The 18,407-nt window shown below is 47.1% G+C and overlaps 3 protein-coding genes across 3 annotated transcripts in view; 2 read left to right on the top strand and 1 right to left on the bottom strand.

The window, feature by feature from the left end:
* Positions 1–2,631: 2,631 nt before the first annotated feature.
* ACKR2 (atypical chemokine receptor 2) lies at positions 2,632–4,348 on the top strand. The gene is made up of 2 exons (XM_009864569.1): positions 2,632–2,737; positions 3,240–4,348. Exons 1-2 carry the CDS (start codon positions 2,632–2,634, stop codon positions 4,346–4,348), a joined length of 1,215 nt encoding a protein of 404 aa, XP_009862871.1.
* Positions 4,349–7,383: 3,035 nt separating this feature from the next.
* On the top strand, positions 7,384–9,003 carry LOC104270263 (5-beta-cholestane-3-alpha,7-alpha-diol 12-alpha-hydroxylase). The gene has a single exon (XM_009864570.1). It carries the CDS (start codon positions 7,471–7,473, stop codon positions 9,001–9,003), a length of 1,533 nt encoding a protein of 510 aa, XP_009862872.1. The 5' UTR covers positions 7,384–7,470.
* Positions 9,004–13,519: 4,516 nt separating this feature from the next.
* LOC104270264 (obscurin-like) overlaps positions 13,520–18,407 on the bottom strand; it is a gene marked incomplete at its 5' end in the record, with an annotated part of 20,370 nt that continues 15,482 nt past the window's right edge. Inside the window, 7 exon segments of the mRNA XM_009864571.1 lie at positions 13,520–13,697; positions 13,829–13,978; positions 14,447–14,522; positions 14,986–15,209; positions 15,872–16,111; positions 16,887–16,974; positions 18,345–18,407. The exon segment at positions 18,345–18,407 is cut by the window's right edge and continues 4 nt beyond it. Coding sequence (XP_009862873.1) covers positions 13,520–13,697; positions 13,829–13,978; positions 14,447–14,522; positions 14,986–15,209; positions 15,872–16,111; positions 16,887–16,974; positions 18,345–18,407 — 1,019 coding nt within the window.

Genomic DNA, 18,407 nt, shown 5'->3' on the forward strand with positions numbered 1-18,407 from the left:
TCCCAGAAGAACTTACTTCAGACTATTTTATGGGACCATCCATGGAGGGTGCACGGGATGCACCATCGATCATCACATTGTGCTGACGTGGATCCTTGGTCCCAGAGGTTCTGGCTGGCCCTAGGACGGTGCCTGACTTGAGCTGGACGAGAGCAGGTTGTGTTTCTGCAGGAGGGGTGCTGGGTCCCTGCAGCCTGATGTGTATCTCAAGTAGCAAACCTCAACCTTGGGTGAGAGCACCGGTTTTCCATGTTATAGAGGGAAACGAGCTTGGAGACAGCACAGAGCTGCTTGCTTCGATGATGTAACTCAGTGATCATCACCAGGAAAAGCAACACAAAAAGCAGGGAGGTCACACAGGGCTCACATTTCCTGCTTATGCTCTTACACAAGTACAAGATATTTCTAAAAGCCCGATTCAAGCCTCTAGCAGGATGGGAGCAGGAGAAGGAGCTTCTGTAAGTGCATTTTTTGCTTCTTGCTTGTAGACAAAGCTGCATAAGAAACCTGGAGAGGTTCTCTTTTTTTTTTTTTTTTTGAAAGTTAGCCAGCTTGTAAACTCTGCCAAGCTTGGGATTAATTTCTGAGCTGAGCCCATGTTGTGTTTGTCAGTTCTCCGCTTTGAGAAGTGGGATGGGGATGTGAATGTCAGTGCCAGTGTGATATAGAGCGGGGCAGAGCACCGCAGAGGGACAAGATGCTTCTCAGTGGGCTGGAAGAGACCCAAAAAGGGAAATTTTGAGGGTGTCTTGTCCTGAGGTGAGTGCAGAAGGGATGTGTGTGTTCAGGAATCTTTTGGGTGTTGCTGTGGTCAGAAGGCTGGGCAGATTTAATTTCTTCTCAGGTGCATACAGTTAGAACTGTATATGGCTATGCATGAATTTCCTCCAAAATATGGGGGGAGGGAAAAAGCTGATTCCCAGAAAAGACTTTTGCTGGCACTCTGCCAGGGCAGATCCCTGCTCTCCATGGCTGCTGTGTCTGAAGTACCTGCGTCACAGAACTGCAAGACAGCAAGAAAACATTGCAATCCATCCCAAACCGTATTTCCTTTTCTTTTCAGCCTCCTGGAATTGCCCGGAATGAGCATTTAAACAATTTTAGACAGGAGACCTCAACAGGTGTGTCCGCAGCCTCCCCCCCTTACTGCTCTGCACCCACGGCCATCCTCAGCACCCAGCTTTAAGCCTTGGGTGCTTTGCTCAACCTGCTTAACCCTTTCCTGGCGTGCTTGTGGAGGGAGGAGCTATCCCTAGAAGTTCCAGAGCCACCTTGCTGCATGTCTTTCTCATATACATTGCACAACCAGGGATGAGCAGCTTCATTTTCTCATTACTTGATGGCTGCAGATTTCTTGGGCAGTGGGAGAAACAGGTTCCTAGAGGAGAGCAAGGCAGGAGTGGCTTCAGGCAGAGAACTACAGCCGTGCTTGGAAAAATGAGCCCCAGGGGAAACGTGGGCGGCTTTGGCTATGGCTGAAAAACAGTGTGGTTTGGGAGTGGACTGATTCACTGACAGAGGGTAGAGATAAGTCTTGATTTTTAAAACCCACATTAACCTTCATAGTACCAAAGGCAGGTGGGCTCTTCACTGAGAACCGTTGCCCAGTTTGAGTTGCTTCTGGAAGATGAAACACTTGTAGTGTTCTTGTATTTTTTTTTTTTCTGAAAAAAACTTTCCAAAACTATGAAGCTATGGAAATCAGTTTCCTGTAATCTGGGCTGCAGCTGTCTGAACACTAAGTCCTGGGGAGCGGCCGATTGCACAGCCCTCATCCTCCTTGGTCAGCAGAATTTCAGGCATGCCTCATCTCAAGATGGATAGACTCCAGCAACATCCTTCCAGTGCTGGAGATTAAAATAGTTTACTTGCAGAATATTAGAATTAATTGTAAGATTGCTTAAAATGGCGATGAATTGAAATATTTTTTGTCTTATGAGTGACATTGCTTAACTCCATCGGTGCAAGGCGGGGCAGGGAGTGGGGGGTGTGGTCCATCTGGTAACTACTCATGTCTACGGTAGTTCCTCCTTCTTGGGGAAGAGGGCTCCTCACAGTCTTCCCCAGCTGCCACGTGGTGTCCATCTCACGGGAAGCAAACCTCTCCTTCCACATGAGTTCATCCCAACTGGGGTTGTGAGTTGCTTCAGGCATCTCCTCTACTCCTGCACGATCTCTCTGCTCTCTGGCATGGGGCTCGCCATGTACCGCTGCATCCTGGATGTTCTCACCACCACCGATCCCCTCAGCTCACAGCTCACCCTGTCATCTCACTCACTGTAGGACTCGGGGAAAACGCTCTGCTCTGATGTCTTTCTCCCCTGCTTTTCTTACCGACCCCAATCCTTTGCTTTCCTCTCGACTCCTGCTCCTCCCAACACAAACTCCTCAACACAAAAGACAGACCAAGATAACGAGAGAAGACGAGATGAGATACTGAAACACAGAGGAAGAGGAAGTGGTACAGTAGATTCCCATCTTAAATACATTGATTACAAGAGGTGCTGATTGGCACCTGGCCTTGGCCAGAGGTGGGTCAGAATTTTACCTGGGGCAGACTCTTGAAGTTTTGCAAGAGTTATCCCTCACAGCCCTCCTCCCACTACCAAAAACGCTGCCAGACTCAAACCCATGACAAAGTTTTACGAGGAGCGGCTGAGGGAATTGAGATTGTTTAGTCAGGAGAAGAGGATGCTGAAGGAAGACCTTATCATGCTCTACAACTACCTGAAAGGAGGTTGTGGTGAGGTGGAAGTCAGTCTCTTCTCTAAAGTAGCAAATGATAGGACAAGAGCAGATGGGCTCAGGTTGTGCCAGGGTAGATTTAGATTGGATATGAGGAGGGACTTCTGCACAGAAAGGGTTGTTAAGCATTGGAACAGGCTGTCCAGGGAAGTGGTGGAGTCACCATCCATGGAGATATTTATAAGACATGTAGGTAAGATGCTTAAATACATGGTTTAGCGGTGAGCCTGGCAGTGTTAGGTTAGTGATTGGACTTGATGATCTTGAAGGTCATTTCCAACTGAAACAGTTCTATGACTCTATAATTTTTATATGTGTGTGTAGATGGCTGTCCCCATGCTATAGAAGAAGGCCAAGGAGTAGAGGACATAAAATACTTGTCAGAAGGAGGCAGAATTTCAAACCTAGAGGAAAACCCTCTATGATTTGATGTTTGCCTTTCCTATGTGGACAGAACAACACTTTGATCCCCTTCACTTGTCTTTTACTCCTAGGTAGGCACTCATCAAACACAACTTCAAATGTTGCAACAACCGCTGCCACCTTGCTGGATGCTGCCAATTCGAGCCACTACTTGTACGAGTACTTGGATTATGAGGATTACATGCAGTATGGCCTCTGCACAAAAGAAGACGTACTCTCCTTCAGCAGAGTATTCTTGCCATCTTTTTACACGGTGGTCTTCCTGGTTGGGTTGACTGGGAATGTCCTCCTGTTTACTGTCCTCATTATGCACATCAAGAAGAAAAAGAAGATGAGTGAGGTCTATCTACTGAACCTCGTGGTTTCAGACATCTTCTTGCTACTAACCCTTCCTTTCTGGGCTCTGTTCATATCTCACTCGGTGACCTGGGACATATTGTGCCCGGTCTTAAATGTCATGTACACTATGAATTTCTACAGTGGTATCTTTTTTGTGAGCTGCATGAGTCTGGACATGTATCTGCAGATAGTTCATGCTTGCTCTCCTCGCAGCTCCATGACACAGAGGAAATCCATGCTTGTCATGTTAGTGGTATGGGTCCTTTCCATACTTCTTTCCATTCCTGATGGCCTCTTCACCAGCACAAGGCAAATGTACAACAAAACCATGTGCGCCCATGATTATGGCCCCAGACACTTATTTTGGAAAGTTGTCTTTAGAGTCATTCAAAACATCCTGGGATTCCTTTTTCCCTTCCTCTTCATGATGTTCTGTTATTCCCGCATAGCGTGTGTCCTCACCATGTCTCAGATGCCTGGCTCAAGGAGAGCATTGTGCTTAGTCTTTACTCTGGTGGCTGTCTTCTTTGTCCTGTGGTCTCCTTACAATGTTGTCCTCATCCTACACTCCCTGCAAGATGTTGGTGTGATTGCGAGCTGTGAAAGCAGCAGGCAATTGGACTATGCCATGCAGATCACGGAGAGTTTGTCCTTTGTCCACTGCTGTCTCAACCCCTTGCTGTATGCATTTGTAAAAAAACGGTTCAGGTTGTATTTATGGAAGATCCCTCGGGCCATTTTCAAGAAAGGTGGTTTCTTTGACATCCAGCCCTCAGATACAAGCCAGTCTTGCAACAGACATGCAGCTGAAATAGAAATGTTGAGTATCACAAATGTATGATAAATACTTACATTATTTACATTATGTGCATGCCCTCTCTGCTGTATTTTACCGGTCCTGGCTGTGCAGTAGAGTCAGTGTGAACCCACAGCGTGGCATAACCAGATACTTCATCCTAGTGCCAGCATCGAGATGTGGATTTTCCACTTTGGGATTGGAAAAGTACACATGAGAGTTGTTTCTGTTGGAACAGGACAAGCTGGAGAAGTGGGCCCATGTGAACCTCATGAGGTTCAACAAGGTCAAGTGCAAGATCCTGCACCTGGGTCAGGCCAGTCCTCATTATCAGTACAGGCTGGGGGTGATGTGCTAGAGAGCAGCCCTGAGGAGAAGGACTTGGGGGTGTTGGTGGGCGAAAAGCTGGATGTGAGCCACCAATGTGCGCCGGCAGCCCAGAAGGCCAATCGCATCCTGGGCTGCATCGCAAGAAGCGTGGCCAGCAGGTGAAGAGAGGGGATTACGAGTGGTGAAGCACTGGAACAGGCTGCCCAGGGAGGTGGTGGAGTCACCAACCCTGGAGGTGTTTAAAAAAAAAGTAGATCTAGCACTTGAGGCTGTGGTGTAGTGGTTAGGTGTGCTGGGATGAAGGTTGGACTAGATGATCTTCAGAGGTCCCTTCCAACCCCTAACGTTCTGTGATTCTGTGATTCTGCCCCTCTGCTCTGCTCTGGTGAGCTGTGCCCAGCTCTGGAGCCCTCAACACAAGGAGGACATGGACCTGTTGGAGCGGGTCCAAAAGAGGCCACAAAGATGATCAGAGCACTGGAGCACCTCTCCTGTGAGAAGAGGCTGAGAGAGTTGGAGTTGCTCAGCATGGAGAAGAGAAGGCTCCAGAGAGACCTTATAGAGGCCTTCCGGTACCTAAAGAGGCTACAGGAAAGCTGGGGAGGGACTGTTTATAAGGGTGTGTAGCAATGATTTTAAACTAGAACAGGGTAGATTTAGATTAGACATTAGGAAGAAGTTCTTTACTCTGAGGGTGGTGAAACACTGGCACAGGTTGCCCGGGGAGGCGGTGGAGGCCCCATCCCTGGAGACATTCAAGGTCAGGCTTGATGGGGCTCTGAGCAACCTGATCGAGTTAAGGATGTCCCAGCTTACTGCAGGGGGTTTGGATTAGATGAGCTTTAAAGGTCCTTCCCAGCCCAACACATTCTATGATTTTATGATTATAAAAGGATTGCGCTGGGTTTATGCTTGTGGAAGAAGCACAGCTCCAGTCTGGAGTATGTGAGGCATTAATGGATGAAGGAGCAGCTTATCTAGATGTTGTGACATTAAAAACACAATCTGAAATTTATGCAGAACTTCTCCCCCATAGATCCCAAAAGGTATGGTGGAGGAGAATGATCCTGTTATGCCTTCAGCTCGTGGTGTGGGCTGAGGAATGGATTTATGATGCTTATCCCTCAGGTTGGACATGAGTGACCAAAAGCCCAGCCCGAGGGGTGACTTTGCTTCTTCTGGCTTCTTCTGGTCAGTATATGCAACTGGGGTCATCCCTTTGTCTATGAGGAGAGACAACAGGAAAAATTATGCGGCTTTAAACTGAATTATCTGACCAATGATGGGTTTCTCTGTCATGTCACTGTGCCACAATTGGATCTGCTCAACGGGAGGCTGTGTCTTTCTGAGTGACAGATCCTTGGTCAGAGATCAGTTCAATCGTCAGCTGATTTGAGATCAATTTGATCTGCAACAAAGTTCAAACCAGAAACAACCAGTGAGAAAGAGAAAAAAAAATGAGCTCAAGTAGAACAGGAATGGAGGTATTTGCCTTTCTGAAGCTTTGATTTGATGAGACAAAAAAGATCCAGGGATACCATCCTCAACATAAATATTGGCTTCGCGAAACCACAGAGTGATCAGAAGAGCATGGATACCCCTTAGCCAATCCTTATTACCCAGTGTAGCTTTAAAGTTCAAAGTTATTAGTTCTCTGACTTTTATTTAAAGTTACTATTCACCCCAAATACTCTTGAACCTTAAATGGGCCCTTTCCAGCCTGGAAACCTAATAAGCATGGGAGTTGCCTAGAATAAAATTAATAATTTAAGATAAAAACTTCGTTACCTTAGTTTTATTGCTAGACAAAGTTACTGCACTGAAAAAGGCTTTGAGTTGAACTAGAAAAAATGGTTTTGTTGTCATTGCTGTTATTTTTCTTGCCAATGTTGCTACCATGTGTTTCCAAGCTGTGAGCTTTCCGTAAAAACAAAAAATAAAAGGAAAAAAAAAAGCCAGAATAAATATTTAACTGATGCTACGATGTGGCCTTCACTTCGTGGGTCAGGTCACTGGGAGGGAACGTGGAAGGGGAGAGCAGCTGGGAAATAAAAATTAGGCTGAAGATTGTGATCCCATACAGAGGGAGGGCTCGTGGGACTGTGCAAAACTTACAACAGGATGCTCAGGGAAAGGGTAAGAGTGGGGGAAATGGGGGTGAGTATAAAAGAGGCTGGTTTTGTGTGAGCAGCATGCCCTGAGCCTGCTCACAGCAGTCTGTCTTATTGCCTTATTCAATACCTTTTCTCAACTGTGTGAGTTCTGCCTCTTTTTCTGTCCTACGTGAGGGTGCTGCGAGGTCCAAGCAAAGCTTGGTGTATCAGAGAACATCAAAAGGTTGGAGACCTTCCCATCTCTCAGCTTGTGAGACCAAATTAGCACAGCTGTAACCCCTTTCCCTCGGTCCTGAGCTCATTTCCAGTAACATTTCCAACATCCATTCTTCCTCTGATTTTTCCCATCCTGCAGTGCACGTCCATAATCTGTTCCAAAAGGCAGAAATGACTAAGTGAAATTTTCTGAACTCTCTTTTTCAAAAACTGGGCTCCATGCAGCCTGGAGAAGGGAAGTTGCTTAAGCTGCTGCAGAGCAAACTCCAAGACTCACTTACCTTACACAAGAAACCCATTAACTTGATTACAGCCCACCTTCCACCTTAAAAATCTCTGCTCATCAAGGGAGAAGTACACGCTGGAGAGATCCTCAGGGGAAAGGCAAACAACTTGCTGCCAATGGGGACAGAGGTTTCCTGAAATCAGCCTCTGGGTGGGAATAAAAAGTACATTTCTGCCCTAACCTTGCTCTAGTCCAAGCTCCTGGATGTGTGCAGAGCTCTCATGGCGTTCTGGGTGATTCTCCTCTGTACGTTGATAGCATCGCTGCTCGGTGGGCTCTTCTTCCTGGGCATGTTTCGAAGACGAAGACCCAACGAGCCACCTCTGGACAAAGGTACCATTCCCTGGCTGGGTTATGCACTGGATTTCAGAAAGGACAGTTCAGAGTTTCTCAAAAGGATGCAGAGAAAGCATGGGGATATTTTCACGGTGCTGATCGGAGGCTATTACTTCACCTTTGTGATGGACCCTTTCTGCTTTGGAGCCATCGTGAAGGAATCACGATCTAAACTGGACTTTAAGTCTTTTGCGAGTAAACTGGTCCTGCAGGTTTTTGGCTACAAAGCCATCGAAGCCAACCATAGCATCATTCATGCATCGAGCACGAAGCATCTGATGGGAGATGGACTCACTGTCATGACACAAGCCACCATGGAGAACTTTCAGAAGCTGATGCTTTTCAGTCTGAGCTCAGGAGAGGAGAAGAAAGGGTGGCGAGAGGACAGCCTCTTCCACTACTGCTACAACATTGTCTTCAGAGCCGGATACCTGGCTCTGTATGGCACTGAGCCACACCAAGGGGCAGATAACAAGGAAAAAGCTGACGAGCAAGATCGCATCCACTCCAACCAGGTGTTCCATGAGTTTCGGAAGTACGACCGCCTCTTCCCTCGCCTGGCCTATGCTGTGTTGCCTCCCAAGGACAAAATAGAAGCTGAACGTCTGAAGAGACTCTTCTGGAGCATACTGTCTGTGAAAAAGAGCTGGCAGAAGGACAATATCAGTGGGTGGATAAGTGATCAAAACCAGCTTCTGGCAGAAAACGGTGTCCCTGAGTATATGCGAGATCGTTTCATGTTTATGCTCCTCTGGGCATCCCAAGGCAATACGGGGCCAACTGCTTTCTGGCTGCTTTTGTATCTAATGAAACATCCAGAAGCTATGCAGGCTGTGAAGGATGAAGTAGATAAAGTCTTAAGGGAGAGTGGCCAGGAGGTGAAGCGAGGGAGCCCACCAGTTAACATCACTAGAGACATGTTAAACCAGACTCCTCTTCTGGACAGTGCTCTGGAGGAGACCCTGAGGCTGGTTGCAGCCCCAATCCTGATCAGAGCTGTCCTCCAGGACACCAGCCTCGAGACGAGCAGTGGGACAAAGTACACTCTTCGCAAAGGAGACAGGGTGGCTCTCTTCCCCTACATCTCTGTGCAGATGAACCCAGAAATTCACCCCGAGCCTCACGAGTTTAAGTACGACCGCTTCATAAACCCAGACGGCACCAAGAAAGATTTCTACAAAAATGGGAGGAGGCTGAAATACTTCAACATGCCGTGGGGGGCAGGAGTATCCATCTGTCCTGGGCGGTTCTTTGCTACCGCTGAAATGAAACTGTTTGCATTCCTGATGCTAAGTCATTATGACCTGGAGCTCGTCAAGGGAGAAGAGGAGATCCCAGCGATAGATATCAGCCGCTGGGGATTCGGGACAATGCAGCCTGTTCGTGATGTTCGGTTCCGATATCGACTACGCTCTTAAATTGGAAAGTCCTTGTTGTGGTGTTTGTTCTGGTGTTGTCTGTGAAATAAATTGCATGATGCTATGGTTGTGAAATCTGCACGGCATTAACACGGGTAGGATCTTGTTTGCTCAAAAATTACCGTGGCTTTTCTTTTTACCACCTTCACATGTATTGCTGCTTTATGTCTCTGCTTATTGTGGTGTTGGGTTATGGGATCAAAGCTCGTCTGGTCTCCGAAAAAGGACCATAAAGAGACAAATAATACCCTGCCAGGCTATTTCTAGCCCCATCCTGAGGACAATCAGCACCTCAAAAGCCCATCTGCACAAGGCCAGAGGCACGCAGGGGTATATTGGGAGGTGGGAACCCAAATTAAGGACTTCCAAGGAACGAGTATTTTGTCCAGGTCCTTCCCAGGACTGTTCCAGCAGAGCCATCAGCCCCACAGTCCCAACATGAGACCCATGGACATACGTCTTTGGGAGTGACTCTTGGGGTCACCATCTGGACTAAGGGGGATTGCTGTCGATGGAGGGGGAGAACTTTTGTTGTAGAGGGGCAGAACATTTTGGGATTGCACAGAATTTGTGGTGGGATGTTCAGGGGAGGAACCAAAGGTGGGGAAAGGGAGGGATTTTTGCGATTTGGAGGGGAAAATAGAGGGGTAAAGGGATCAAAATGCTGGTTGTGTGCGTAAAGGTGGCTGGTCCATACACGTGTCTGATCATTCACCTGATCAGCACAGTCTGTCCTCTTGTCTTCTTAAATTCCTCTTCTTAAATTCAAGACCGTGAGCTGCAGGGTCCGTGGTGCTGGCAGCTGGCACTAGTGTGCAAGTGTCTGTGTGAGCACAGATCAGGCCAGATGAGCCGGCAAATAAGTGGCTCAGGAGCCTGAGGGGAGCCTGGCTGCACACTGGCAGTGGGACTGCATTATTTTGTTATCAGCTCCTTACCCATACATTTATTTTCCACGTGAAGTCTCCTTAGTGGGATGGCATCAGCTTGTAAGAAACATCTGACAGGCCATAGAACAGCAAATATCCTCTCTGGAGATGTATGAATTCCCTTGGGCTTTTCAATGGTCTTGTCTGTAGTCTCCTTCTTGTATTGGCTGAGATCTCCAGTGGGAGCAGATGGTCCTCTACCCTCTCTTTGAGCCCCATGGGCTGATGGTGTTTCCAGAAGATGCCTTTTGGAAAGTGCCCCCCTCCACTTCTAAATTTAGATCTAAACCTCTCCAAAGGCTAAGGAGGCTGTAAGGAAAGGGATGGGGTGATGGCAAAGGGCTAGAAAACCAAAGCGGGGCATGAGAAAAAACTTGAAACCCTTGCAGGCTGCAGCCACTGCAACCTTGTGAGCCACCAAACATCTCTGGTTTATCCACTGGATTCAAAGCTCTGCTTTGCTTTTTTTTTTTTTCTCTTCAATAACCAGGACTCTGACAAAATCGGTCCTTACAGGGGTTAAATCACGGCCTTACCCATGCAGAGAACAGTGGATTGATTTTAATGCTGAGTCTAACCTTGGACTTTGGAGATTATGCCTGACTGAAGAACAAAACACAAATATTTTCATGTGTGTCCCAACATCAAAGACAGATTCTGCTTTGTTCTGCAAAGCACAGGGTTATGTTGCAACTACACGTTGAGGGCAAGCTATCCCTTACTGCCAGACTGGGCATTAGCCCAGACCTTGCATTTGTAGAAATTCAGGCAGAAACTATCAAGAAGCTGTGGCAGAGCCACAGAAAGAAAAAAAGAAAACCCAGCTACCTGTGACTGCACAAAGCTTGACTTTTACAGTTAATATTGCCATTAACAATGCTGCTAACTTCAGAAAGTGCAGCCTCTAAGAACTGAGACTAAGAACTAAGACTGAACTGAGAAGTAAAAATCACTGAACAGAACTGATTCCGTTCAGCTCAAATCAGGACACACTTTTTTGTGACCTCCACGTTCCCTCTACAGCTCTCACCTCTTTTTTTGTTACCCGTGGGTTCATTTCTTTGCTCTGCTGCCAGGAATTGAGTCTTCCCACATTCTGGCCAATGGTTTGATCTTTGCAAGCTCCAAACTTTGCCCAGGAGTGCCTTGGGAGAGCTGGTCAGCTCAGAGGCACCGTGACACGCCGGCCAAGCGATGTCCTTGCTCCAAGACTCTAGCAAAAGGATTTTTTTCATGTGGATGGTTTGCCAGAAGGCTGTTCACTGCTGATGCACAGCGTGTATTTGTGGTTATCGCTTGTAGGGACCAGGTTGGGGTTGAGGTGTGAGGGACGGGTGCTGTGCAAACATGGACTGGGCTTGGGAAAAGGATATAAAAATAAGGATGATGACAATGATTCAGCAGAAAATTCTGACTTTACTTCCTTGTCAGAGTGGTTTATTTAACCAAACAGTATTGAGTCCATAAAAGACTTCAGACATGCTCAAATGCATGCAATTATGAGAAGCAAAAAAAAAAAAAAAATATTATCACTTCATTTGAGTCATATACAGAAGATTGTGAAAGCTCCAAATGACTTAATGTGCAATTCAGTTTTATGCTTAGATGGGTTGTCCCCTGGCACTGAACTTTTCATCCCAAACTGTACCAGCAAGAGTAAAGAATTAGCCTATGCCAGTAGAAATCTTAGTGAATTTGTAAAAGAAATTAAACCGGAAGGGATCCAGGGTCTTGAAAAGTTTATTGGGGGGTAGACCTCACAGCAGTGTCTGTTTGACGTAAATCCTCTATCCCCCCGAGCATGGAGTCTGGCCCTAAACCCTTGGTTTTTCTCTTCTGCAGTGCATCAGGAAGACAATATTTAACATTTAAAGCTTTACAATCGATTGAGTCAGTGCTTGCTCTCCACAGCACAGTGAAAGCTCCTCTGTCCTCAGTTAAAACTCCTGCTCTGCAGACTGTGCAAGGGAAGGAGTCACGACAAAAAAACAATTTTGCAACAATATGGGTTAAACGTGTTGCAAAAGCCTGGTCAATCAGTATCGCTCTTAGTGTCAAACTGTAAATGCATTAGGAACAGTTTTTCTGTTCTCGTTCCTCTAAATGGAGCCACACACGGCTCTGTGAAAGCCTCCACTTACTGCTGCTTGTAAGGAAAATCGAAGAAACTCAGCGGCACCAATAGGTACATCATTCATTTCAGAGAAGCTCAAAGTACGCTGAGGTTATAAGTACAAAGCAATGCCACGGCCAACACCATCCGTTGCAAAGGAAAGCAGATGGAGAAGGAGAAAGAGGAACGTGAAAATTTGGGATTTATTTTTCCTTTTTTTTTTTTTTTTAAGAAATTAAAACACGCAGCATTTGCCGGTGACACTGCTACCACACCTCCTGGTAGATGTGCCCTGTGCACTCCCCAGAGAAGAGCAGCCTGGCTTCAAAGCGACAAAGTCTCGTGGTGGTAAAACATCTGCACATAATGAGGTCACGGTCACTACTGCATTTCCTGCCTTTACTGTCTGGTGACCAAGTTATTCCCACAAGTCACAGCATATGCAGACGCACCCGGTGCAAACAGAGCCCCCTGTTACAGAGGCAGTGACGCCAGGCAGAACGGGGATGCCTTTTTGTAGCGGAGCAAAGCGAGGCTGCCATGAGCCACTCACACAACATTTGACAGCTCGGGTGTGCTTTTTGCACAGTTCAGCCCTGCTTGTGGGAAAACCCATACGGAGAAACGCTCCCTGTGCCAGCACCTTGGCTGTAAGAAACATCTTTCCCAGGGATGCCTATGCACCAAGTCACAGCTTGGTTTCTTCAAGAGTTGCTTCTGTGTGTTTGTCCTTTAGCGTGTTTCTGAAATAACTGGTGCAGATGCAGTCGGAGAGGTGAGGGGTTACTGTACAATCTCACGTGATGGGTAACTCTCCTAGGAGTAATGGGAGGCATCAGGTTGGAACTCTACATCCAAAGCCTGAAGACACATGGCTGTCTAATATTAGCCTCCCAAAACTGCTTCACTCTTCCCTGTTTCCCCATCATAACTGGCCATTACATTCTTTTGGGGTTGAAGGCAGGTGAGAAACCCAGGTGAGAAACCCACCAGTCACTCAGACCCTGCTGGGGTGGTCACTGGGATGAGCAGCGCGGTAACACCTGAAAGCGTGGCTGGTTATCACTTGCTGGGACCAGGGGCAGAAGCCAGTGCTCAGCACTCCCACGCATGGAGTCTTTCTGACCTCAGGGAAGGATTTGCAAAGCTACTCGGGGCTGGTAGCTAATCCCATTCAGAAATAGTCCCATTCAGAAATCGTTCTTAGTTTTTCCAGGGAGCGTGCAGCCAAGGGACACACGTACCGTCAAGTTACCGTTGGTCAGCTGAGCTGCGTTAACAGTCTCCGTTTCTGTTCTTACCTCGTGGCGATGCTCATCTATGGGTTAGTTTGCTCAGTTCTGCTAAACTGCATTCGCGGAGAGCAGTTACCCCAGCTCAGCTGATGCACAGCAACTTGGCAGGACTCCTTGGTACCAAACTTTGAGTGCAGAAGGGGAGAGGGAGGCGATTCATGTCTGTCGCCGCATCCACGTCACTGTGCAATCATGAGGCCATACTTGGAGCACAGCAGGCCCCTTTTCTTTTCCCGGTCGGTGAGGAAATTCCTCAGTTTGGTAGTGGGGAAGGTGACCAGTGCTTGCTGCCTGTTGTCCAGACCTGTTTCCTGGAGCCACAGGCTCTGAAGGCATTCCGAGGCTGATGGCCTTCCCCTAGAAAAGACAACGGTGAGAAGGTCAGTCAGGGAACTGGATGAGGAGGCTTCTTGCAAATGGAGAGAAAGAAGGGGCAATAGCCAGGATCTGCACCATTTGTGCTGCTGGGAGAGCAGACCCCATCTTACCAGGGGTTTGCACACAACGTGCTCTGAAGAAAGGCCACTGCTCCCCCCGAGAGACCCGCGTAGCATCGCGTGAGCTTCACTTTACCCTTCCTGGTCATTCTCAGAAACTCACAGGCTGCGTCGGAGCTGACAGGGTAGTTGGCACTCAACCTGCTCCCCCCAAAAAAGAGAACTGATCAGCATGAAGAGCATCTCTCAAGATGGTCCTTCTCCCAGGAATTCCCACCCAGCAGTGAGTGGAAGGTCATACTGATGAATAAAAATATCATATGGGAAAACAAAACCTCAGTAGCCACTTTAGTGGATTTCATGACTTTCGCTGCTTTTCCACATGGTGTAACTGGAATTTTCTTGGTAAAGTTGGGGCTTTTCAGATGAAGCTGAGTGAGAAACAGCCGCAGCTGCTGCGTCTCTATGTGGAGATATCACTGAGACTGGACATCATTGTGTGATGCAGCCACCTCCATACTCTCCATCACACAGCCTCCTGTGGCATTGCCAAGGAGAGGGGCCACAGCTGAGGCCAGGTCTGTGAGTCAATGCATCTGCTCTGGCTGATGACCCTGAAATTGCACTTTTAAAGCCACTTGTAGGGCAGGGAAGGACAGATCGACTTACATGATGAAAGCTGTGATTCCAACGGACCAGATATCAGTCTGTGGGAGGGCTCCTTGCTCTGTCAGCAGTTCTGGAGCTAGAAAAACAACCTGGTGTGAGCCAAGTTCCCTTACATTGCACCGAGACCAGCACAAAAGCAATGGGTACTTTTACACTTTGCTGCCTTCCTGAGAGTGAAGAAAAAAACTTCTAGTACAGGGAGCTGCTTGAGGTAAGACACCCTCCTGGGTGATGACTGCAATAAAAACTTGAGAACATCAGGCCTGATGACAGTAATACCGTATCCCTGAGCTCTGGACACCTGGATGCCAGCGAGAGCAATGTTAGCCATGACCTCTGGCATTGTCCTCTGTGATCTGCAAGGACGTCTGTCATCATTAGCTGCTCCCACAAATTCACACTGTTACTGGAGGACAGCACGTGAGAGACTTTTGCTTGCTGGGGCCAACTGCTGCCTTGACCAACAATCCTGTTTGTCTTTCTGCTTACTACAGATTGCACAGAAAGCCAAGGTTGCCACGACTGAACTCTGTACTCACCCATGGTTTCAACATAGTCCATACACTTGTCCATGGTAATAACTTTGTCTTGTGCGTAGAACTGTGCATTGCCAAAATCCAGGAGTTTCAGCAGGTTGGGCTCCGTGACGATCATATTTTCAGATCTGAGATCCAAGTGCAGGATGTTGTGTGCGTGGAGATACTCAATGGCACTGAGGATCTGCCACAGATAGTCTCGGACCTCCACTTCTGAGTAGGACGCCCTGGTAGGAAAAAGGGGATAGAAACTGTGGATGTCCTATCTGCCTGCCTAAGAGCACCATTCTACACACACCATCATCCTCTTCTGGGAGTCTAATCCCATGAGGCGCTTGGCAGATAAGAAGAAACAACTCAACACATTTAGCAAATCTATTGTCTGTGGAGAGGCTGATCCAGACTGCGAGTCAGGTTTAGAGATGCAAGAGTTTCAGGAGGTTGTAGAGCTGCACGTCAGAGAAAGCGGCGGTTGTGCAAAAATCAAAATGCAGACTTCATGCCCGCCATTCTCACTCATTTAATTGGAGGATTTCAGCAGATGCATTTTACACCACTGTGAGAAATAACGTGGAGGAGAAATGAGGCTTCCTCAGCCACAGTAATCTCCACGTTATGGGAGATGGGGTTTCATATCAGCTACTGTAAACTGCTTTCAACATCTCAGCTGGGTGGCCCTGAATCATCCCCTACCCTAATCTTGTAGGGAACCCAAGTCATTTTTTTGTTGCAAGAAATTGCAGAACGAATGCAACACAAATCCCGTGAGCAATGCCAGCACACTGGAATAGATGGAGAGATGTGTTCCAGTTTGTCAGGGGAAACCAACAGGAGTTTTTCTCCCAACACCAGCCCTGACTGGAAAACCCTTCCCTCTGCTGGTTATTACCGTAACGCCAAAGAGTGGAGCAGCTCCGGTCCCACGCACATCTCCTGGATCAACACCAAGTGCCGTGGGCTGACGTAGGCTCCTTTCAGCTGAGCTATGTTTGTGTGATGAAGCTTCCTTAGGACCTGGTACTCCAGGAGCACAGCCTGCTTGTCCTCAGGCAGGTAAGGGATGATTTTAGCAGCTAAAGTCTTGCCGCTTACTTTTTCCCTGCATTGTCGGACGATGCTGAAACGTCCCCTGGTAAGAAGGAACACAAAGGCAAGTTAAGCTTCAGGGGACAAAGGAACACAAAGGCAAGTTAAGCTTCTCTGCTACTGCTGGAAGAGCCAGGAGTTTCTGTTCCTTAAAACGACTGGGATCCCATGATGTGCTTTTCATCCATGCCCTACGAGTCATTGCATCTATTGCCACAGTTTGCACATCCTCCCATGTGTCTAAATTGTACAGTCACTTTAAACTGTGGGAGTGAGAGCTTAACTCCTTTGGAGAGAGAGAGAGAAAAGATAGCTCATCCTGTCTTGAGCAAGAGAACTACCCCCTGTTGGCATCAGAAGTTGGTGCCTGGTTTCTAAGCAGAGAAAATAGAATCTCAACCCTGTGTCTGCAATTGGCAGCTGCAAAGGTTGATGCAGCAAGGAAAGAAGCCTTTGTTAGCCCTGGGCTCACTCCATAACGTAAAGGGCTGCCCCCGTGCACAGAACAGATCCCAAAGGTTGATACAGCAAGGAAAGAAGCCTTTGTTAGCCCTGAGCTCACTCCATAATGTAAAGGGCTGCCCCCGTGCACAGAACAGATCCTTTGCTCTCCCAGGAAATCCACACCTGAACCCTTCAAACCAAGATGAAGATCATTCAGCTAACAATCCCAAGCTTGTAAGTTTTGCTGTGGAGGGGTTTTCAACAAAACATTGTGACAGCAGGAGAGCAGGGCATTTCTAAAAGCGGCTTTTCTAAACTCCAGCCACATGTGGCCTTTCCATCTGGCCAGCTGAGTGCTCAGCTGGATTCATCACCTTTTGATCTCTGTTTGGAAGGCGTACGTCTGGTAGGTGGGGAAGGGCTCGGATGGTGCGATTATTTCACTCTCTTCTTCAGTAGCAGCTGAAGGGATGTTCTGAGTTGCGGCATGAAGCTCTGTGGAGAAAAAGCGACAGGGATTTACGTGGGAAAACAGCTCTTTGTCTCAACAACAAAGACGGCAGCGGACCTTTCTCCAGGCGAGTCTGCAGGTTGTCTCCCAGCTGTGGTACCCAATGCTACTTAAATGCCACAGATTCAGTAATTCCCTGGTGTGAGCACTCCTGACTATGACATGAATTGGATGTCGTGCTCTATGGACTTTTTATCAAAGGCTGTCGTGATGGGACAAGGGATTATGTTTTCAAACTGGAAGAGATTTAATTTTTTAAGGTGTCTCCCAACCCAAACCATTCCACGATTATAAAATATCAAACACTTTAGCTGCTGGCTCTCATCTTCTCACATAACAAGTCACCAGGGCATGGTAAGACACTGGCAAAGAATTAGAAACTTTTTCTAGTTGGATATCTCAGGGCAGCAGCTGGAATTTTTTTCTCTGGTTCTGGCATGTAGTTATGTCTGAGTGCTCCCTGAAATATTAAAGCATTCCTCGACACATAAAAGCATCTGCTTGGAAATGCTGGGCACACTGAGACATGTTAGTGAATCCTAGGCTAAAGGAAAACAGGGAATTTTGGGTGAGTTAAAAATATCTCTGTGAACCGATTTTTACAGAATAATCCTCTCCACTGGGAGGAAATTCCCATTAGACCATCCTCAAGACTTCTTGGCAGAAAGGATACTTCCTTTGCTACAAGGGGTTATGGATTTCTTAATTTTAGAAACATGTGAACCGTACAAATTATTCAAACAGGTGAACAAAATAGTGAACTGAGCTTTCTTTACTTCTGAGTCAAAATACAGCTGAAAACTGCACCGTAGTAGGGCTGTAACTCCCAGCAGCAAACACCAGAACACCTATATTAACTACTGAATTTACGTCTGAGTCCACAACAAAGAGCTGGTCCAGGGCTTTCACTGCATGTCTCTGTCAATGTATCAATGCCTCCAGTAACACATTCCTAGTCCTAGTCCTGTTTCCTCACCATTTTCCATCAAAACCCGAGTATGTCTTCAGTGGGCGATCCACATTCTCCAGATTTTTATTTTCTTATATTTGTATATGTAGCTACATGCCATTTATATTTACATATTGTTAATAATTTATTGTTTATTTGTTATGTATTTACACATATTCCCTTAACCGTGTCCAGAAGTAGAAAATAATTTACTTTTAAATAAGAAGGCCAAAGGGGACGAAGCCCTAAGCCACCTGAGCCAAGTGCAATTGGTCTTGATTCACTTTCTCTTGACTCCCAGGTCGCATCCAAAAGGGTGGCAGCTGTTTCGATGCAGGAAAGCCACAATGCTTCCTTGGAATTTATTCTTACCCATTTGATCTTTCCCCATGATTTTCACTTTGGCAGATGGGTCACCATAAGGGCTCATTCCTG

The sequence above is a fragment of the Apaloderma vittatum genome, unplaced genomic scaffold, assembly GCF_000703405.1.
Source record: "Apaloderma vittatum isolate BGI_N311 unplaced genomic scaffold, ASM70340v1 scaffold15632, whole genome shotgun sequence".
Lineage (NCBI taxonomy): Eukaryota > Metazoa > Chordata > Aves > Trogoniformes > Trogonidae > Apaloderma > Apaloderma vittatum.

Bases quoted from the DNA above. Each gene is read 5' to 3' on its own strand.
- ACKR2 (XM_009864569.1), top strand. From the start codon at position 2,632: ATGACAAAGTTTTACGAGGAGCGGCTGAGGGAATTGAGATTGTTTAGT. The intron at 2,738-3,239 runs GTTGTGGTGAGG...TTTTACTCCTAG, and splicing joins CTACAACTACCTGAAAGGAG to GTAGGCACTCATCAAACACA.
- LOC104270263 (XM_009864570.1), top strand. From the start codon at position 7,471: ATGGCGTTCTGGGTGATTCTCCTCTGTACGTTGATAGCATCGCTGCTC.